Here is a 22,523-nt window from a genome sequence, read left to right on the forward strand (position 1 = left end):
GTGAGGCCCATTCCAGCTCTTTCCTCTCCTGCATCTTCCCCTTTCCTTCCTTTCACTCCTTACATTCCTTCCTTCCTGACAGAAGTGCTTGGTCCTCTTTTCTCAGGCAACAATATTTATGAGATTCCTGGATTGCTCCAGGAAGGAAAAAGATTTAAACTCAGGTGTTTCCAACAACAAAAATAGGAACCTTCACTCCAATTTCCAACTGATAAATTACTGAATAAAGAAACGTAAGAGAACAGCTTCAGGTTGCCCCACATTGAGGTGTGTTGGATGCTTATACCAGCAGGAAAGGAAACCATATCTGGAATAGAAAAGGAGGGTCTACACGCATCTTTTGGATCAGTAATGAGATTTTTAAGAAAAATTCAAGGGTCACTTACTAGGCTTCTTAAGGACCATTCAAGAAGAAAACTGAAAGGTAGGTGCCTTTTACCTGATATGTGAAGTAAATTGGCAAGTAAAGGTCCTAATTAATGTCCAAACCAAAAGAAATTTACTTTATGATGAGAGTATCCATCAGATTTTCTTTAAAAGTGCAAAAATGTGCATGGGTTCTCCTGCCTAACTTGCAGCTACTTTACGTAAGCTCTAGGGGTATGCAGGCCAAGCGACCCATCCACTCCCTGGCAACACTGCAGCTTAAACCATGAGGCCAATTCTTGGGCAGGCAGCTTTTACACATAAGTCTTTCCTCGACTCCACCCATCCCTTCCTTTCATTACAAAGGAGAGCGGTGGGTAAAAGGAAGACAGGAGAATGGCTTTATCCATCATATGTAAAAACTAAGTGCCTAAAAAAGAGAGACTAAAACACACAGCGTGTGACTCCAGCTAGTCTTAAATCAGTTCCCTTCAGATGTGGAAAATGGACCTGCCAGGCCACCAGCTCTGCTCTCTGTGAGCAAGCCCTGCTCTGACCTGTAAGCAGTACAGAGAGTATCAGAAACGCCCACCACTTCAGTAGTTGTATTCACAACAGCACTGCTGCCAAGGCCCCAGCACAGCGAGCCCACTGCTGGCACATCTCCTATGTAGGCTCTTGCCTGTCCAAGGGCAGATGGCAGACCTGCAGCTGCCTCTGATGCACACACGGATGGGCCTACCACGTCAGAGGACCACTTCTGAGCACTGCTATGTATGCTGCTAAAGGTGAAAATTCCCACCGTCACTCACGAGGCAGAGGTTCTGACAGTGACAATGCCTGTAGGGGTCATAGCAGAGAGAGCCCTCAGATATCCATGGAGGCGGGAGATAGATTTTCAAGGCTCTAGTTTCTTGATTGCCAAATCAGGTATGGCTGTTGTACACCATACTGAGAGACTCACCAAACATTAAGTGGAAATGTTAAGGAAAAGGTAATTCTAAAACACTGCCTGTTTTAATGGTTTAATTGGAAGTCCAATGCGCTATCCATTGCGCGACGGAATTAATGGTTTAATTGGGTCAAACACATTTCTTTCCTCTTTTGTCAAATCAACTGTACACCATGCACTGTTGGAATCCCAGGGTTCTATCTACCTGGACTCTGCGTGACCCAAGCAATGCCGGAGGCCCCACAGGCAATGGAAAGGGCACTGGCCTTGGTATCAGACAGACCCGGCTTCCAGACGTGGCTCCTTCACCTACCACCTGAGGGGCCCACAAAAGCAAGACACCTCCTGACCCAGGCCTCAGATCCCTCAACTGTAAAATGGGGATAACGACTGTCCTAGGTACCTCTCTGGAGTCACTGTGAGATGACAGCAGAAACAAGGTTTGCATCAAATTGTTGACCAAAAGTAAGTATGGTTTTCATGAAAGTGCTGAACTGAGACTCATAAAATGACCTTCTATTTAAAAATATTTAAAATAAAAAAATATTTTTAAAAAAAGGGCTGGAATTCTTGTGGAATCAGTATAAATTAGCATTTTGATTTTTTAAAAGGTGATATTCGCTGACTTAGCACATCTTTGTTTTTTAGCTTGAGAAGAGTAGCAACCCCATTAATGTTCGATTTCTTCCGGGAGCCCCCGACACAAACTTTACCCAGCTGCCAGGTAGTAAAGAAACGAGCAATTTAGGGTCATGAGCAGTGGTCTCATGAGGTGCAATGGACAGCAAACCAGAAAGGTGGTTCTCAGCGATGGCTCTGGCCAACCATCTGGCTGGGATCTTACAGAATCACGGTCCTCGATGACTCGCTGGGGCCTGGATGCCGATGATGGACTTGTCCCCTTGAGCCTCTTAAACTGTGTGAATAAGATGTTCATGGTGGCGAGCAGCACTTCTGAGAGGTTGTGCCTGACCTGCACAGAGGGACACACATGAAGTAAGGAGAAAGAACCAAGCCCTGGGGCCAACCACAGGTTGGGGGAGGGGGGAGCAGTGCTCCAGGAAGGCCTGGTCACATCACATCTCCACAGCTGCCAGGTGGAGCGCCACACAGCCACCAAAAAGGAGCTGATGGCATTGAAATGTCAAGCGTGAAAGCAAAGCTCAGGCAATGCTACTCAGAAGGTCAGGTAGGTCACTCTTCTGATCCCTTGTTTATGCCAGTCCTCCTAGGCAGGGGCAGTGAGCAAAACGCATGCCCACTACGTCTGGCCAGCAAGAGTGATTAGCAAAAGCCTGCATTTGAATGTCAGCAGGCAGGGACGCATACACTGGTTCTCTAGTCCCTACCACTCCCCACTGTCTCAGACCCACCAGACTGTCTCCATGGGACCAGCACAGCCCGAGCAGAGTCCTTGGGAGTGTCTATGAGGACAGGCCCTGGTACAACACTTCAGTCCATGAAACACTGAATGATGTAACCAGGGGAGGGCAAGAATCAACAGAAGGAGTGGCTAGGGGTAGAACTGCAGCAGGTGTGAAGGGATGGTCGGCAAGAGGTAAGACCTCCTGAACTGTGTGTACCACAGCAGGCAGCTGCCTCACCACATGCGCAGAAGCCGGCCTTTCTTCTTCCTCTAGAACAGAAACATGCTTTCATAAAAGGAATGTGCTTACTAATGGTTTTAAATTGAAACACTGTTAGGAACATCCTGGAACCAGGCAGCTGGCCCTCAGTGCCTGTGGTTCTAGAGAAGAGTCTTACCCTTAGCTGCACATGGGAATAACCAGGGGAGTTCTGGGCTGCAGCTCAGATCAGGGAAACCAGAATTTCTGGGCCTGGGCACACAGATTTTTTTAAAGGTCTCCTAGCAATTCCAGTGTGCAGCCCAGTTGAGTACCCTTGGGCTAAGCAGTGGCAACATGCTAGAAACCCTGCAGAGAGACAGTAGCTCTGGGGCTCTTGGGCTGATAACTGAGTCCGTGGTCACTGCATCTGCTTCTTGAGACAAAATGGTTCAGAGAAGGGAAAGAAGGACGTGAATCATGATGCATATTTCATGTACCCAATGGAACTACTTAGACAAGATCAGAGTTAAGCACTGACACACCCTCTAGAACAAGTGCATAATAAAGAATCAAACCAGATCCCACAGATCAACAAGAAACCTGTTTCTCCCAAGAATATGTCTGGTCTCTAAAGCGAGTGTATTTTCTGAGTCAGGAACTCAGACTATAATCTGATGGGGATATGTGTACTCACAGAAAAACCAGCCCAGGATACCTGAAATTGGACTTGTCTTAGAAAACTCAGTCTGGATGGTGACTGTAGTAGGACTGTTAAAGTTATTGGCTATGTTAAAACAAAAGCTTTCAGTTAGAAGTGGGGGAAAAAAGAATTTTATAATTCAGGAAGAAAAGGACTCACCTCATCACTGAAATTTCTGAAGGCAGCCACTCTCTCTTCCACACTTTCCTGATTCAGGGGCACCAGCTTCAACCGATCAATTATCTATTTAAAACAAAACCCATCGGTCCCATATGATACAACCATCACAGTCATTTCATCTCCTCAAACACATAGTCAGCATCTAACACATTCATAGTGGGCTTCTTAATAGGAAATGCTAATCCCCTCATTCAAAGGCTTTGATTCTAACTTGCTGACTGACTCAATTCCTATCCTCGTTTTCTGAGGCAGTTTTACAATTCAGAGATTTCAAATTACTCTGAGAAATCTCTCTGTTTTTAGACTAAAGAAGAAAGGAAGAGAAAAAGGAAAAAAAGAGCAACACAGAAATCCCTTTTATATTCACAGGATCATACTTGTCCTTCTTCACTTAACAGGCATACTGGTGACATTTCCTTTGTTTTAAATGAATCTCACGAAGTGTTTTGATTTTTCAAGGGCATACATTAACCTGCACTTCAAACACCCCTCCTGAAACTTACATCAAAGGCTCTGTCAATATGCCCACTGTGATACTCGTCAAAAAAGGTGATCAAGTCCAACAGAAGATAGAACGTGGAGTCCACAAATTTATTTGCACTGATTCCCTGAGCCCTATACCTGAAGGACAAAAAAGAAGTAAGGGGGGTATATTAGGAATTTCTGTGCAATCTATAACTTGAGGATAGCATCTAAAAAATGTCAAACAAAACCTCTTAAACTCTCTAGATGAAGTGAACTAAGGAGTGGAAAATAGTGTTTCTTTTGAAATGGCCAAGCATTTGGTGGCGGGTTTGACAGAAATCCACCTATAAATGTTCTGTGTGAAGCACAGTTCTCTTGCCTCAGCCCCCATCTCAGCAAGCATCTCCAACCCAGTTTTCACTGGGTCACTTTATTGGGCGTATCTGCAGAGGGCACAGAAAGTGACAACTATTGCCCCAGCCTGGGAGTTACACTGGTTAAAGTATGATAACTCCTCGAACTCATGGGGAGGAAGGTAGCTTCTGAAACACTGGCCACTACATCTCTAAGAATTTCCCCATCCATCCATCACTAGCTTTGTTCCAAAATGTCTTTGAGATGGCTGCTAATGACACATAGATGAGTATAATGCCTAGAATTAAACCTCATGTACAGGATTAAAATGTTGAGATACCCTTTCATACCCTTCCTTTTCGCAAGAATGTTTACCAAGTGACAGTGCCAAGTGACAGTTGGTTATGACGTGGGGGAACAGGAACTGTCAAACTGTCAGTGCTGGTGGGAGGGTGAGTGAGTAGAGCCATGCTGGGGAACTCTTTGATGCTACGGTAAAGCTGAAGATGCGTCTGGGTGGGCGCTGGGAGCCCCGGGACCCCCCGGAGCCAGCCCCGGCCTTACCGCTCCGCGACGGAGAGCGCCATGTTCTTCAGCCTCTCCTTGTTGGACTGCGGGGCACTGATCTGGGGGACGACAGGGCTGAGCAGTTTGTTCATCAGCTCCAGCACCTTGTCAGCATTCTGTTCGGTTTTTTAAATTAAGAAAGGAATCAATTAAAAATAATCAATAAGAGGAAAAAAACTAAATAACCGAAACCAAAGAGGGAACTTTTGTTCTGTATCTTTTTTTTTTTTTTTTAAACATCTTTATTGGGGTATAATTGCTTTACAATGGTGTGTTAGTTTCTGCTTTATAACAAAGTGAATCAGTCATACATAAACATATGTTCCCATATGTCTTCCCTGTTGCGTCTCCCTCCCTGTTCTGTATCTTGATCTGGGTGGTGATGACACAGATACATACCTGTGGGAAACTCATCAAGCTGTTCACTGAATATGTGTACATTTTTCTACTTTTTAATTAGACCTCAATCAGAACACTTTTAAATGAAAGGAAAAATGAATTATAACCCTCTTTTTGCCCACGTTGGTCAGCTGATAAAAGGAGAGAATGTACTCTTCTTCAGGCCCTAACAGTCATCGGTATTCCCCGCATGTTCTCACAACGAGCTACTTCCTCCAGTTCTCTCAGAACCCCTCAGCTGTGGTTTTGTTCCCTGACACACACCGGTCAGTGTTTGTGCGGCTGCCCGGAGGGTGAGCACCAGGCATCTTCACCAGCAGCTTCACCACCCAAGCGTGATGGGCGCTTCCTCTGCTGCCAAGGGAGGCTTTGCTCAGTGCCCGTGGGACAGCCTTTCAATATGTCACTCTTGTTTGGCCAGAAAGACCTTATGGGCAGAAATAATTCTGTAAAATGGGAATTTCACCCTGACTGGACTATTAACTGCCTAAGCACTAGGAGAAAATGCCTCAGCAGGGAGAGGGGTACAACAATGGCACCATCAAAATGTTTGTGCATTTAATGCCAAAAGGCCGATGACAGATCTATTAAGTGCAGAAGAAAGAAAAGAGCACATTTTACCTTGGCAAGGTCATAAAGCTTTGCTGCTTCTTCAAACAGTCCTTTATTTTCTGCCACGGAAGCAACTTTGTTGATAATAGGCTTTGTGTCACTAGTAAACTTATCTATGACTCCAGGCTGACAAGACAAATCATGGAGGGGAGGAAGAGAGAAATGGGGGGACAGAGCTGTTATTTTAAACACAGAGAAGCAACTGAGATCCGAAAACTACTTTAACTGAAAATACTTGCCCTGGGCAATGCACATATTTCATCAGCTAGACTCTGGCTTTCTTGAAGATATAAGGTCGTACTAAACATATGAAAAGGACCAAGGAAACTACCCATGAAGAGGCAGACTCAAAGGCAGCACAGAAGTCACCAGTAAGACTGTGTTTTCTAATTTTCCAAAATGACCTAGAGAATCGGTGAAATCATCAATGATTTTAATTTTGCTGATGAGTAGGCACTAGGGGGAAGAAAACCAGGAGGCTCAGAGAAAGTATCTGAAAGATTCTGAATTTGTTTTCTAAGACAGATGGCAAAAGAAATCCAGTCCTGAAAAAATATATGGCAAGTGGTGTCAGGATACTAAAAACAAACAAAAAAAATCTGCATCATCACTCAGCAGCAACCAAATGGTCAAGAAAGTATGGGAGAGGCCTGAGGTACCGTGAAGAGAGAGGGCAGACTATGTGACGTCTGACTGGCCATCTGATTCTCCATCAGCCCTGGACCAAGTCGGGGGACCTGCTCCGCCACCCTGGCAGCACAGGAGATCAGTGAAGAGCATGGGCTCTGGGGTCAAGAAGGACTGGGCTCAAATTCCAGCTCACTTCCTTACTAGCTGTGTGATCTTGAGGAAAATAACCTCTCTTGTCTCCACTTCCTCCCTTGAAAAACAGATGACGCTTCCCACTGCGTTGGGTTCTTGTGATGATTAAGTGAGAAAATACATGTCAAGCATTCAGCACAGGGGCCTGGCAGTCGTCACTGCTCCATAAGCATGGCCACTGTCACCAGCACTGCCACTGTTCTTCTTCTGGATGGTGTGAGCAGTGGGAGGTCATCTTGAGACTGCTGTCTCTAAACCACCCATTTTTACAGATGAGGAAAGTGAGTCCCTAAGAGAGGCATGTGGAGAGTGCCCGAGTGGGTCAGGAGGGGTCTCTGACACTAGGGCCTCTGCCCCTTCTACATTGCCCAATAGCCATGATGGGTCTTAGGGAACTGCTAAGGCTCACGGGAGCAGCTGCATCTCTGGGGTCAGTGTAGAGTTCTGAGCCCTCAAAAACTATCTTTTGAGAGAGGTCAAGTGCATTTGTAATTTTCCCCTCTGGGGAGAGTAAGTGCAGGAACCAATTTCTTTCTTGCATATTTTCTGAGCCAAGAATGGCAGAAATGTAGCCTTCTCAGCTGAAAATATGGCAGGTGTGAACAGATGAGTATTCTGAACATAATAAAAAAACTATCTAACCACAAATTTACATATTTTAAGGAGAAATGTAAATGTATGTAAAATCAAGGTCATCATTTGGGGCCTGTAATTTTCATTCTTTGTTTTTAAAACTAAGCAACTTCATTCAGATTTGCATCTTCAGTACCTTGAATCCTAAAATCTAACTGTATTCTTTGGACAATTATAAATCCCCAACTGCAAACTAACACACCTCTGGGGTGCACTTAACCCACCTTTCTACTTCCATCGTTCTCTAGTTTCCCAAGAATCATATCGAACTGCAGAGACAAAAAAAAGTTTACTCAGTTGATTGGACGAGGATATATACATAATCCACAATTCTTTGAAAACAAGAGAGGAATAGGGGAGGTGGGAGAAGTCTTGCACAAACTAGAGAACAGTGAGACTGAATCAACGTTTTCATTGTCAGAAACCAAAGAAAACTCTAACACCCCCCTGCCCCCAGCCACATCCACCAAACTCATATTGAGGTGACCATCCAGTATCACATCAGCATGAGAACTTGTACACTGGAAATCATGGGGGCGTGGAGAAAAGTTAACAGACATACCTCTCGACTTTCTATCACCAGCTCGCTCACACAACGCAGAAACATGTTTTCTCCTTGACTGTCTTTCTCGTCTCTAGAAGGGGACAAAATCAACCTGGTTTCTGGTGTGGCCCCAAGGTCTCTGTCATTCTCACAGTGGCAGAAATCAAAACCAGATGAAGAAAATGGTCAAAAGCCAGTCTAACCTGAGGAAGTAGAAGTATTGGAGGGCCTCTCTCGGGTCCGTGGATTCAAACTTCCGGGTGTAGAGAATGAGTAGCCGCACGAAGTTCAGCCTCCGCATGCAGGGAGGGTCGCCAGGCTCATGGCTGACTGCACCGACGGGGACAGAACTGGTCACAACCACACTGCCCTTCTGACCCATGCAACGGAGAGCTATGGGAACTGAGTCCAAAGACCCAGTGGTGGAACCTACTCCTGCAGCCCAGCCAATGTTTGCCACTGTGAGCTTAGGCCAATCCCCTTCACCACCCTGTCCTCAATTTCGTCCCAAGTACAGATTGGAGAAAGTGGCATTTTTAGTAAATCACTAGGTATGCTGGTCTCTGAGTGAAAAGATGGTGACAACTGACCATTACGGCATGTGCTCTGGAGTGAGTCTGCTGTGCTACTAAGGAAGCTGCAGCCATTCATGCACAGGTATCTTCTCTCCCTCCCCGGACTCCCACCCGATGCAGGTAGGCACACAAGATGGCTGGCTGTGCCTTCCAATGTCTCCAGTTAGAGCCCTAATGGGAACCAGTCTCACGACTCTAGGGACTGTTTCTCCTGCACCACCCTCCAGGCGACCTGACTCACTGGCCACAAAACTAGCACTTAGCACAGCATTTTATCTATTAAACACCTCAGGGAATACTAATGGAGGCGGGAAAGGCAAGAACCCTCATACTAATCATCTCATAAGCCCAACCGCCTACAACACTCTAAAATGATTGGTACCACTTGCCCAAATCCCTGCTGGCTGCAGCTATGTGTCCACTGCCATCTGATGGGGGGATGTGTTATGGATGTGCCACTGCCAACAAATACTCACGGAGCTGAGCGCTCTGTCCCGAGGATTTTAAAAGCAGCTTTAGCTCAAAGAGCACTAGCGCCACGTGGACAGCATGGCAGCGCAGCCGCTCCATGCGGAAGAGAAAGGCAATGGCAGCTTCGAACTGCGCGGTCAGGAACAGCACTTGGAAGTAGAGGAAGGGCTGATGGTTCACCGTGAAGTGGGACTCGCCTGTCCAGGAAGAGGAGGTCAAGCTGACTCAGAAGGAGCCGGCCTCTGCCGGCAGCCCCGAGCCCAGAAGAAGCCCTATGTGCTCAAAGGACTTGCTGGGCGGGACAAAAGCACCAGCCTGAGCCTGAACGGATGCGGGGGCTCTGGACACAGTGGACGCCACTCCAGCCGTGGCCTGTTTCCACAGCCTCTGGACCTCACAAAACAACTGGTGAGCGGGGGCTGTGTTGTAAAACCCAAACTGCTTGCATTAGTTGGGAGAGAAACAGAGCACAGGACCTTAAAACGGAATACAAAAGGGGCTGTTTCTCTCCTTTATCCTGATAAAAGTCACTCAATAAGGACAGGAATGATTTCAAAGCTTCGGTATACTCAGATTCACAGATATCTGCGTTCAACACTGCGGACCACTAGTTGGAATCTCCTTTTCTTCCCCCAATTTTTAAACAGTGAGAGAAAGAAAAAATTAAAAGCTATTTCTCCCTTGTTTGTGCTCAGATATAGTCACTGCGAGGTCTCTGAGGAAGCAGTAACCAAGTCCTCTTATGTCTCTCCCTGAGCCAGTGTCTGCCAGAGCAGTTCAAAGAACTAGTGGAGTTTACTGTCCACGACCATATAAGTCACATACTCTGTTTACGGCCACGTGCGTGGCCTCTACCCAAATTTGAACTCATTGTTTTGTTGTGTTTTGAAGATCCAGAGGGTTCTGAAGGAGAGACAGAGTTCAGAGATGGATTTTCCCAGAAAAAAGCTAAGCAGTGACCTTAGGTGGACAAGAGAGGAAAGGTAGTTATGTTCTGGGTATCTTACCGTAGTCTTCCAACAACTGTTTCTGGAACTGAGAGAGAGTGAGCCTGTCTTGTGGGGAGCTGGTGCCGTCATCATCGAAACACACCTGGTTCAACTAAACGCCCAAGAGAAATACAGGCATTGGTACAAGCTACTTCCTGTGCCGGGTGCGGACTTGTAGCTGATTAGCTGCCATGCTCAAGGCTACGCTAATGGCTGTGTTACTGGTTGCGAATATTACACAATAAAAAATGGGCCAGGAGACAGGAAATCCACTAGTCCAGTCACCCTATTGGCATTATACATTAAGCAGTAACATCTGTGTGCAGTGTGTGAGCAGGGGGAAGGGGAGAATGCCCTACTGGGCAAGGGAAGCAGCGCCTGCCTTCAGCCACAGGTAGTCCTCAGTTTTGTCAGCCACCTCGCTCTGGTTGTCAGTGATGTCACATCTGCCAATGATACAGTACACAGCCCGTTTGTAGGGGTCCGTGTTGTTCCTGAGGGCCCTGCGGTAATGCAGTCGGAGCTTGTTCTCCGTAGCTGGGGACAATCTAGAGACACAAGGGAACACACAGACACATATGCTAAAGACCCTCACGGGCATCTGAAAGTACCCAGGTCCCAACCACACAGCAAAGTCACAAAGCCTTCCTTCATGGAGGGTAACACTGTCCCACCCATACCCACGGGCACCATCACTTTAACCAGACTTGCAGCTACCAACACCTGCGTCTCCACCCACTGGCTTCCTCAAGTAGTGGCTGTCAGAGGCACGTGAGAAGGTCTGGGGAATTAATCCTCCACCCACCTCCCTGGCAGCCCTAAAGCAGTGATGGGCAAGAGAGAGTCAGTCCCTTAAGTGCCTCAGCCCCACTCTGGCTTCTCCACTCCCTTATCCCTGTGAGATCACCTCCCAAATAAATTCCATGCACTCAAACCCTTGCATCTGGGGGAAGAGTCTGCATCTGGGGGAACCCTAAAACACTGTCCCTACTTTACACTCTCTAACATGAGCAAGACAGGGCTTATGGTTTAAGACCATCTCTGGACACGGCATTATTGACACTGCCAAAAAAGTAACCCTGGTTTTCCACATGTATAACTGGGGTAACCACCATTATTTCTTCTACATACATGTATGTATATTGAAACTGGGTTCGAATATGAACTTAAGTCCTATTACATTAACAAAAATCAGAGAAAAATGAATGCTTAGCAGTTCCTTAATGCAAGAGAACTAAAAAAAAAAAAACTTACTGAATTAATTCAATGATTATATCTCAAGTTTGCTAACTTCTAACTCTGGCCTTTGAGTATGAAGCGTATATTGTCATTTGGGTCAACCGGAAAAGCACTAAATGTGAACAAGTGAAGTGTAATACAACAAAGTTTCATTTACTAAAGCATCCTTGATGTGCCTGGGACTTTGTAAGTGTACACATGGTGTCAGAATGGGGCTCTTTTAATGTTCTCAACTGTTATTCTACAGAGTTCTACTTGCTTTCTAAACTTCATTTTTCTCCCAAGCAGAAACTTATTTGGAGCTACGCACAAGGAAAAGAGAGTAACGCCAGTGGGGGCCACCCTGCTGATTCCACGTGGCTTCTTCTGGATGCACCATCTCATTCACTGTACCTTCTGTCCTTGCTGTTCATGTACTCCTGGAACCAAGTTTTAAACTCTCCCAGCTGGTGCTGGGCTCGGTTGACCACCTGTGAAGCGGCAAGCAGGTCTCCACAGCGCAGGCAGTAATAAATTAACGCCCACACAGGATGGCCTTCCACCTCTCCATCCTAAAAGAGGAAAGGTTGAACTGACGACTTTTGATGTGCTGGCCCTCAGCTAAGCCCTCTTCTTGTATTAAGTCACTTAATCTCACAACTCCACTAGGCAGGGACCGTGAATGGCCTCCTCCTCTCTGTTTTACAAACTAGGAACCTGAGGCATGGGGATGTTAAATAATTTTTCCAAGGTAAGCTGGTAAGCGGCAGTCTGGCTCGAGAGCCTTTCCTCTACAGCACTGTGTACACAGGCTTCAAAGACAGCCAGTGGGTTCTCCGTGGAACCCCAGTACCCACAGCAATCAGGTGACATGTTCTTCTGTGATAATTTACAGATGTGCACTCAGGCTAAGGACGTTCACTGACCAATAAGAGACTATCATCATATTTGAGTTCATAAAATGTTAACCATTAATGATCAGCTAAATGGATTCTGGCACTTCCATTCACCTGTTAGTTGTTCACTCACTTAGTATCTTTGTTTTGGACACCGTGCTTCGTTATGCACTGGGGAATCTAGGAAAGCAGCTCTGTTCCCACTCTCCCAGCACTAGAGCTTCTCTCTCCTAAAAGTGGCTTTGTCATCACCTGCGCAGCAGCCCTGTGGTTACTCCTCTTTCTCCTTCTCCCCAACTCCTCCAGAAAAGTGGACCTCAGACTTCCTTTCTCGGCCCCTCCACCCTTCCCTCGGCAGGACTCTTTCTTAAGTCCAGATCTGATCGTGTCACTTCCTCACTTAAACCCCTTTGAGCAATTTACATCCTAAGTGCTTAGCCTGGTGCTCAAGGCCGTCACCAGCTGGCCCCAAGCTGGTCCAGCCCTACCACACACCCGATACACCAGATACTCTTTCCTGCCTCCACGCGTTTGTTCACGCTCCTCCCTCCTCCTGGAATACCCTTTTCCCAGACCCCTGGCTGGCAAGCCCCTACTCTTTAAGCACAAATGTGGGCCTCACCTCCTGTATGAAGCCAGGAGCCTGCAGCCCACCACCCTTGGTACACAGCTCCGGTTCAGCACTTTGCACAGGGTCTGTATCTGACTGTAACTAGACTGTGAGCTGAGAAGAAAGGCACGTTCTAGGACCCATATCTAACTCTGTTCTTCCAGCTGTTTGAGCCAACAATCTCAGAAGTCAGCCCTGACTCTGCCACATCCAAGTTCTTCCACAGTCCTACTGGGTCTACTTTCAAAACATGTCCAGAACCCAATGACATCATCCCCCTGCACCCTCCTCCACCCTAAGCTGAGCGACCACCATTATCACCTGGACTCCTGCACCACCAGTCTCCCAAGGTCTCCTAGCTTCTCTCCCTGACCCCTCTTGTCTCTTCTCCATATAGTAGGTCCCACACATAACCTCATTTGAACTGAAAACGCCTATCCGAGAGAGACTGCTCTGGGAAGGTAACTCATCACATAGAGAAAGATGCCAATACCTGAAGTCCAGGCAAGGGAGCCGGAAGTTTAATGTTCAGGAAACTTCGAACCAACTGGTAAGTCCCAGGCACCCCGCCCAGCTGGGCCTGATGCAAGTTGCCAAAGACAGTCACAAGGGTATAATTCTTATAACTGGAAAAAATTTAAAGGCAAAAAAAGGGAGGTTGAAAACACATATTACATGTATCTATGTCCATACCCACAAACATTAGACTGTGAACTCCACAGGGAAGGGCCTGGATTTCAACCTAACATAGAAGAGGAAACAGTGCATGCTTAATGAAGCAAACTACATTATTTATTCATTGGGCAGTGGACCACTGTGAAGATTTCTCATCACTGCGGATACTCAAAAGAATCCCTTGAGCAATATAATAGTGGACTTCAAATGCATTAAGGGCTAATGTGCAGAATAATAACTGCTCCAGCTCACAGCCTAATGCTCTAGTGGGATCTTTTCAAATTTTTCATTTCAAAAAATTTTAAACCTAAAAAAATGAATAGTCCAAAGAATGCTCATATATCCTTTACTTAGATTCGCCAATTGTTAATATTTGTATGATGTTGTTTTCTCTATATATATACGTAGATATACACACATATACAAACACACATACTTTTTTTCTGAACCATTTGAAAATGTTATAGAAATATAGAAATCAGTGGCTACCTCATCTGTAAATACTTCACTGACCTTTTAAAAAGAATCCAGGCTACTAGCTACCTGGTAAAATGTCCCACAAGCTGAATAGTTTCTCATGACTTGATTCAGGTTCAACTTTTTTGCCAAGAACCCTACCTACACAGCACCACAATGAGGCAGGTAATACCATTTTGCCCTTCTTGGTAACATTTAATTTGATCACTTGGTTAAAGGTGTTGTCCACCAGATTTCACCACTGTAAAAGCACCTCCTTCCCCCTTTGTAATTAATAAGTACTCTATGGGGTAATACTTGGAGGTCATGTGAATAATCTGTTCACCAATAATCTTTCACCCAATAGTTTCCACTGGTGGTCCTTGCTGAACCCATTGTCACACTGGTGGTTGCAAATGATTTTCTATCATTTCCTGTTTATTTATTTGCTAGCAGGTTTCTTAAAATCCTTTACAGTGTTTTAAAATTGCTTTTATATTAAGATTAAATGGTTCAAGTTATAGATACCCAAACATGGGGTTAATACATTGAAGAACTTTCTAAATATGTTTCTTGTCCAAAACAAAACAGACTGCCTCAAAAAGTCAGGTGCTTCATATGTTCAACCACATAATAATATTAATATTATACCACATTAAGTATAATAACCAACTGAGAGAGACAGGGTGAGAGTGAGAGAGAGAAAAAGAGAGAGACACACACAGAGAAAAACACCTGTCAATTACAGAAAACAGACTCAATGGAAATTGATGTAGTCATAAAAAATGATACTGACAAAAAATTTTAAAAGCAAACTACATAAAACCATATATTGTACACATTTGGATCATAAGCTGTGTAAAAGATACATATCAAACAAAATATTCATATGTCCAAAAAGGCGGCAGGGGTGGTGTGGGGGTAAGGAAATACAACAAGGTGCCAGGGGCCTCTGGGCGGGGGAGAGGGGACTGCTCCCTTTTTCAGGTCCTCTTTTTGGCATCTTCCAAAATTTCTGTAACAGTCATGTAGTATTTTCATAATGAAAAATGAACACAATTCAATTTAGCAAATGTAATGAGTTCGCCATCACTGGAAGTAGTTAAAAGCAGAGGTTGGAAAAGAGATTACAGAACAGTCCTGGAGCAACCAGGACAAACAGATGCCCACTATGGTCTCTTCAAACTCGAATGAAGACAACTCACATGCTGGAAAGGGCCTCAGAGCCTAAATTCCTTGAGAGCTAAGAAATGTGTACCTCGCTTCAAATTTGGAATGTGGCAGGAAACAAAACAATGCTATGTTTTCTCAACATTTTCAGCCTTATACCCCAAAAATAATTTGGGACCAGGTCTACTTTGCCACCTGGTGTATTATATCACTTGAAATACTGTACGTACATTACACTGTCGGTGGATGAGCATTAGAAAAAACATTTTTTTTAGTGAGTACAATTATCTGAAATATTCCCTTTATCAAAAGGGACAACAAATCTTAAAAAGGATGCCATCCGAGAGTGATGCTACTAGAGTGAAAAAGAAAATAAGCATACAATAGTGGTTCACAGGAAACTCCCAAATAGCTCCAAGTGCTGCTAAAGGAATTAATGGAACAACATAATTCCAAAAAAACTAAATGAAAAGAATAATAAAAGAAATGGGATAGCTTACATATATAAAACCAAAAACTGCAGCCTGGTACCACTGGTGAAGTCAAGCAACAACGTTAAGGATGAGGTTTACTGAAGAAAAAGCAGTCACGAGCAGTCATATATGTACACACGTTAAAAACTAAAATCCTCATGTTTTTTATATACTGTAATAACTTCTGACTCATATTTTGCTGACTTGTAGCAAATAAATACCACTATATACATTAGGTTCTTTATGGCTGAAGACTTAGAAATTTACATTACAAAAATTTAGTGAAAGCCTGATATAATACTTTATGAACTCTTTGTGCCCTGTGGTAGAAGCAATAAAAAACCATTTGGAGTTCCAGATTTTTCTTAACAACAGAATGGAGGCTAGCGAGTTTAATATGTCTGATGGTGTTCATCTCGTGTAGCCATTATATAATTAATTTAGTATTTGGTATAAAAACCTGTTCTCTCTGTGCTGTACCAGGTCTGAATTACCTTGACTTCCTAATGAACTATTATTTTGTTGACAGAGGGTGACCACACTACAAGGCCATTGGCAGCTGCATGGGCTCAGCAGCAAAGAACTGCAATTGAGCAAGTATATTCAGCTTGGCTTTCTCTTCTCGAGCTAACAGAGAGAGGCCCAGCACCCTGTCTCTGAAATAAAGAGGGTCTGTTGCACGCTCACGACAACCCCTGCTGGCCAATTCAGAAGAAGAAGTGTCCACAGGGAGTGGATGAATGGCACGGGCCCTACCAACGAGGGGGACAATAGTTAGGGCACAAGGGCACAGCCACAAACCCCTTGGTGACCAACTCCAATTAGTGAGGAGATGGCAAAAAAACCCCAGGCACAAATCAGAGGCAGCCGGGAAGGATCTGGACTCACAAGGATTAACCAAGTAGAGCCAGAAGGAAAACAAAGGATCAAGGGGCCTTCCTAAGGTTTGAAGGTGGTAATGCTGGGTGGGAAAATTAAAATGCCTAGAGAAAACAAAGAGCCTAAGCAGTAATGGCTGAACCACAGGAGGGACAAGGATCCTGACCCAAGGCATCGTGCTCTAATAATCATGACTCTGTACTGAGGGACAGAGAGTGGACAAAGAGAAAAAGAAAAGCCTAACAGTGCTCAATGCTCCCACTCAAAATGATTTTATATCGGTGCATAAATAGTTCTGGTAGAGAAGTGTTTCTGAAAACAGCCTAACACCTCTCAGACTTGCTCAACCTTGTTTAAATTATACCAGCTACACAGCACTTAGCTTGAGGACTACTTGAAACCCAAGAATGGCTGCCTTCGGGGGATTTTAAAGCCAGCCTCTGTGCTGCCGTTGCCTTACCTCTGCTCGAGGTATCCCAAGGCCTGCCTGACGAACTCCATGCGCACTTCCACGCTGTTGCGGCTCTTCAGGGCATCAGTCGCGGGTGTCAACAACACGTCTGTCATTTGTTTTACCATGGTCCACATGTCAGAGATGTTCTGCACATAAATGAGACTGCATGTGACAATGCTGTGGGGCCGGGGAAATTGCCTCGTTCTTCACGGCAATCTGACTCAAAGGCAGGCGGGACATGGAGCGGGAAGAGGTTAACGTCCTGTCTGAGGTCCTCAGGCTCAAGCCCAGTACAGAAGACGCACCTCTTCCCAGCCAGCTGCCAGCTCCCGTCTTCCCTGCGAGCAGCCCCCGTCTCGAGCTGGTTTTCAGATCAATTACTATTCCAGGTCTGACATAACCACCTACATAACTAAGACCACATAAAACTAACAAGAACACTGAATCTCAGTGGGTTATCCCTTAAGAGAGAGTGAATACATTTATAATCATCCAAAGCTCTAGGAGTTTAAACTCAAGTAGCTGCATTTCAGTCCTTACAAGGTCACTGGAGTTTTTTAAGGCTTAAAATAAGAGTTTAACCTAAATAATACAGGTTCTGTCCTCCCAGAGGCTCTCCAGGGTCCACTGCTCTTACCCCACCGTGTGAGTGGCACAGCCTCCTTTTCTCCTGCCTATTCACTCCCTTCAAAAGATGGCTTCCTGTGGCCTCCCAGGAAAGGCACTGGTGATCTCTCCTGTGTGTTACCACCACACAGCTGGACTCCCTCTTCCCAGAATCCTCCTGGCTGTAAACCTCTCCTAAAAATGTGTTCCCTGAATGCTTTGCAAAATATAAAGAATCCTTGGAAGACAGTAGCGATTAGAGAAAAAGCAGGTTTACACCTTTTCCAAAGGAAAAGAGAAAATCCTGTTTTCACTGTTTCCCTCAAAAATTAAAAACTGTAGAAAATCCACCCTAAATGTGACCCTTTTTAGGTGGTGAGATGGTAGATAAATTCTTATTTTCTTTAGATTGGTTTGTATTGCCTTATATTTACTATTAAAAAAAATAAAGCATTTTTGAAGGAAAAAAAAAGTGTGTACGAGTGCTTGCTTCCGTTACAGCCTTTCCTCCTTTCTCCCCTCCTCCTGGCCACCTACCAATCTATCCATCCCCTTTTTAATTTTTTTCCCCCAGCGGGAGAAAATTGGCCAAGGATAAGAACTGAGGGACAGGAATAAAGATGGGGAGTCAGAGAGGAACAGAACCAAGTGGCTTTTAAAGACCCCACCTGAGTCAAGTTCAAGGGGCTCACTGGTATGAAAACCGCATCACCTTTACAATTCACATCTCATGAAAGAGCCTGTTAGTCTGTCTAAGGAGGGAAACTGGCAGGGAGGAGCTGGAGCCTGACAGAACTTCAAAGCAAACACAGCTTTGCTGGGCCTTTTGCAGATGCATAAAGATACATATATCTATATATATATATAGGATCATCATCAAAAAACCACCCCAAGGGCTTCCCTGGTGGTGCAGTGGTTGGGAGTCTGCCTGCCGATGCAGGGGACGCGGGTTCGTGCCCCAGTCCAGGAGGATCCCACATGCCGCGGAGCGGCTGGGCCCGTGAGCCATGGCCGCTGAGGCTGTGCGTCTGGAGCCTGTGCCCAGCAACGGGGGAGGCCACGGCAGTGAGAGGCCCGCGTACCGCAAAAAACAAAAACAAAAACAAAAACACCACCCCAAAATTATTTAAAATAAAACTCTGAAGAACAGTTAACATCTTCTTCCAGGGCATAGAGTTTCTCTTCAGCACATTTCTGCCAAGTCAGCAAGCTGCTAATCCCATTGGAACACCAGACCCCACATGTCTCCTCGGGTCAGCTCTGGGCGCTACCTTATCATCCAGCTCTGTGACAGAAGCACAGAGGTCCACAAGGTTAGGCTGCAGGTGTCCGTTGACAATCTTCTCGTTATAGATATAAATCTGAAAGGAAAAGCAAAGTAAATTGCACAAATTCTATTTTCACCTTTTCTTTTTAGAACCCCTTGAAGCAGTTCTGAAACCAGCTTCTGCCCAATGGTCAGAAGCTTTCCTTCCTCAGAGTGGCTGAGCTATCCACACTGCCTGGAGGGCAAGGCCTCCGGCCAGCTTCCCAGTTCTGTGCCTAAGCTTCAGAAAGCAGCATCGACACCCACGAAAGCTAGCCGCTAGCCCAGCCTTCCTAACAGCTGTGAAGTGGGAGCAGGGTGGTCCCGGGGGTGGGGGGGGAGTCCCACGGGCAGGTCTGCATTGCTCTGCCCAGCAGACCATCAGTCCCAGAGAGCAAGGACCAAAGTGGAAGGTCTCCTGCTGCTGCTTCCTAGGAACCCAGGGAAACATTTGGTAATCTTTCTGGCAAAAGGACTGAATGGCCCCAGGCCCAGGGCTTGTGGACTTAGTAAGGACTGTCAGGTCGCAGCCCTCCACGTGTTTTATAAGAGCAGTTGCTGCCCATCTGCAGTACCCGTTTCTCGGGAAAGAATCCCAGCTCCTTAGTAAAATTTTCTCAAGAAAAAGGAACTATGTGACGTTCAACAAATGGAAAAGCCAATATTACTTTGGATTTTATTTTTTAAAAACCAACATAATGATGGTAAAAACTATTAAGTTCTACTCTTTGCATCTGAAGTCCTTGCTCTACCGAGGACTGAACAAGGTAGTGATGTTAGACAAGTCAGGACCCTGTCAAACCTTACCTCCCTCTACTCTAAATGGGGGAGAGCATCATGCAGCCTCCAGGAGTGTTATAAAGATTAAATGAAACGGTTTTTAAACCAGAACGTGGTGTTTATTCACTCATGAGCATTTATGAGGAGCCTTCCCTGGGGTACTGTGTTCAACATGGGATATAAAGATTCGCTCTCCACTGGAGGGGATAGCCATGTAAACAGATACATGACATTCCAGTGTCCTGAGTGCTAGTAAACCTTAGTTTTATGAAGTTTTAGTCTTCACAGACACAGAAGATACATGGTTTCTCTCCTCAAAAGCTTGTAATTTCATTAGGCCTGAATTCTGACGGTGCCTGTGGCAATGGAAGTCAGTCACATAATGAAAGTGAAATTTAAAAAAATGTAGATGTAGTGTGGGAGAAAAAGAAGATCTAAAAACTGAAGAAAAAATAAATGAAGGCCCAGCAGTAAAACATGAGGGAGTTGGAAGGAGGGGGACTTATGTGAGGGAAGCTGATGTGGCTGGTTTCAGATGCCTAGAGTTAGAACTGGCAGTGGTACGCTGAAGGAGAGAGGCTTAAAAAGAGCATTTAGAACATTTTTCTCAACAAGGGGTACAAGAAGGATCTCTGATAATACCATCAGCTCACCAAATAATTCAGTTACGGCATCCCTCTGTCAAAGGCACAGGGTCTAGCAGTTTCTCCCCTCCCCCTGTTCACCTCTATAGCCACCACGTGTTTTTGTCTCCACCTACCCCACCCCACCCCAGCCCAGGTTGGACGGAAGAAAGGAATTGGGTGATGCTGAGGGCCACAGTGGCACCGATTGCGGGAGGGCTTCCCTGGTGGCGCAGTGGTTAAGAATCCGCCTGCCAGTGCAGGGGACAAGGGTTTGATCCCTGGCCCGGGAAGATTCCACATGCTGTGGAGCAACTAAGCCCGTGCGTCACAACTACTGAGCCTGCGCTCTAGAGCTTGTGCTCCGCAACAAGAGAAGCCACCGCAATGAGAAGCCCGTGCACTGCAAGAAGAGTAGCCCCTGCTTGCCTCAACTAGAGAAAGCCATGCACAGCAATGAAGACCCAACACAGCCAAAATAAAAAAATAAAAAACAAATGAATAAATAAATTTATTAAAAAAGAAAAAGAATCGCGGGAGTTGGTCACGACAGAACAGATGTTCCTTGGTCACTGCTGGTGCAGGACAATTTAAAGGGGATGGAAGCCCACCACCCTCAATTCAAGAAACAAGACTGTTTCCCCTTCTTGATACTTTGTGCAGCAAAGCAGCAAATTAGAATAAAATACACAGGTGGCCAGCACTGCTTTATTCAAAAAGTCAATTCCAGGTATGTACTGTCCTAAGGGCAGTTTCAGTCAACAGAGTCCCAGAGCTTTACCACAAAGTGTCTCAATCCATACTCAAACTATCGCATGGTAATGATATACCACAACCCCCCAAGTATCATAAGCTTCTCCAGGACAGTAATATCAGGTAATGGTGAGTACATTATGCTTACCAAGGCAGAAAAGCATTCAGAAAATTTCTCTCTACAACGGGGTGAAGAAGCATTTCTGATAATACCATTCACCGACCAGGTGATAGTTAATACAGAACTCCATTTACTTAGCAGTGCAGTTACTCAAAGCTTTACTGTACATGGGCTGTTGCCAAATGCAAAATGAGATGCCTTGGTCAGTGTGTGAAGCAGATTTCAATTTCCTTAAATCAAACCTGAGTCATTCTATTACCCAATTTGATAGACTTCTCCAGGGACCTAGATGGTAAAATATTAACGCATCCTCTGAATGAAAACCCAACTTGTTTTCAGGGTTGGACTTTCACATGAAGTCTGTGTTCTCTTTTACTTTCCAGCGGGCTCATAGAGGATTTTCCTGGATTCGATCTTCCTTGAGAACACACTCACCTGCCGGGCATAGGCCATCTCAATGCTGTCCAGAGAGCTTCGACCAGGGGGTCCCGCATCACTGATGTAACTTGGCTGTACAGAAATACACATTCAGAATTGGTTCAGAACAGCATTCAGTCATGTAAAGAAAAAAAAAAACTATAAACATATGTTTGTCTTTAACAAAGCTGTTTCTGTTTCCTAGTCAGACTTCCTCAAAACGATGATTTTTACGGGCTTCAACAGAAGGCAACTCTCTTACCATGATCACATGAGAAGGGAGCAGGCATGGGACTCAACTCAAAAATAACAGGAGGCTGGAGAAGCTGTAAGGATATCTCAGTAACTGTTTCTGGAAAGGCACCTCTTTGTAACATTCGGTTTCAATCCCCCAGTCCACCTCATCTTCCCCCTCCATGTCTTTACACCAGTGAGGCTGTGGTGTATGTGGGTCTCCTGTTTCCATCACTCAGATCAGATAGCTGACGAAATGGAGTTTATAGGGTCACAATACCAGGATTCAGACATTTCCTATCTAGAGTCCACACTAAGACAACAGCTACTGATGAACTTTATGCATCTGAAGATATGAAGCCAGCCTAAGTTGGGCATTCATTCATTCAGCAAACATCTGCCAAGTGCCTGCCTGCCACATGCACAGTGTGTACACATCTATTCCCACAGGATGACAAGACAGCCCACAGAGGCTGTTCCCAAAGAGCTTACCATCTGATGGGGAGAGTTAGACACCAACATATGGAAAAAATTATTAGTCTTTTTTAAGAAAGACTAAAGATAATTTTTAGCTAAGTTTATTCCCTACTGTAAAAAAATATGGACCAAAATCAGGTATGTTCCAATTAGGTATATTAGGCATATTCTTAAATTT

General features: G+C 45.1%; 1 protein-coding gene across 8 annotated transcripts in view; it reads right to left on the reverse strand.

Moving 5' to 3' along the window:
- NUP93 (nucleoporin 93) overlaps positions 1-22,523 on the reverse strand; it is a 102,952-nt gene that overhangs the window by 714 nt on the left and 79,715 nt on the right. For 6 of the 8 annotated variants that reach the window (XM_019935787.3, XM_019935788.3, XM_073795563.1 and 3 more), the window contains 16 exons: positions 21,653-21,727; positions 18,906-18,995; positions 17,035-17,174; positions 13,415-13,547; positions 11,830-11,987; positions 10,580-10,745; positions 10,216-10,309; positions 9,214-9,405; positions 8,366-8,492; positions 8,181-8,253; positions 7,843-7,887; positions 6,173-6,289; positions 5,150-5,268; positions 4,270-4,387; positions 3,746-3,829; positions 247-2,291 (listed from right to left, as the gene is read on the reverse strand). In XM_019935787.3, the coding sequence (XP_019791346.2) occupies positions 2,028-2,291; positions 3,746-3,829; positions 4,270-4,387; positions 5,150-5,268; positions 6,173-6,289; positions 7,843-7,887; positions 8,181-8,253; positions 8,366-8,492; positions 9,214-9,405; positions 10,216-10,309; positions 10,580-10,745; positions 11,830-11,987; positions 13,415-13,547; positions 17,035-17,174; positions 18,906-18,995; positions 21,653-21,727 (1,995 nt within the window). In that variant the 3' untranslated portion in view covers positions 247-2,027. Of the gene's footprint in view, positions 1-246; positions 2,292-3,745; positions 3,830-4,269; positions 4,388-5,149; positions 5,269-6,172; positions 6,290-7,842; positions 7,888-8,180; positions 8,254-8,365; positions 8,493-9,213; positions 9,406-10,215; positions 10,310-10,579; positions 10,746-11,829; positions 11,988-13,414; positions 13,548-17,034; positions 17,175-18,905; positions 18,996-21,652; positions 21,728-22,523 lie in introns of those variants that run through there. The other 2 variants (XM_019935789.3, XM_033844618.2) reach the window with 2 other exon arrangements.

Source organism: Tursiops truncatus, chromosome 19, assembly GCF_011762595.2.
Source record: "Tursiops truncatus isolate mTurTru1 chromosome 19, mTurTru1.mat.Y, whole genome shotgun sequence".
Classification (NCBI taxonomy): domain Eukaryota; kingdom Metazoa; phylum Chordata; class Mammalia; order Artiodactyla; family Delphinidae; genus Tursiops; species Tursiops truncatus.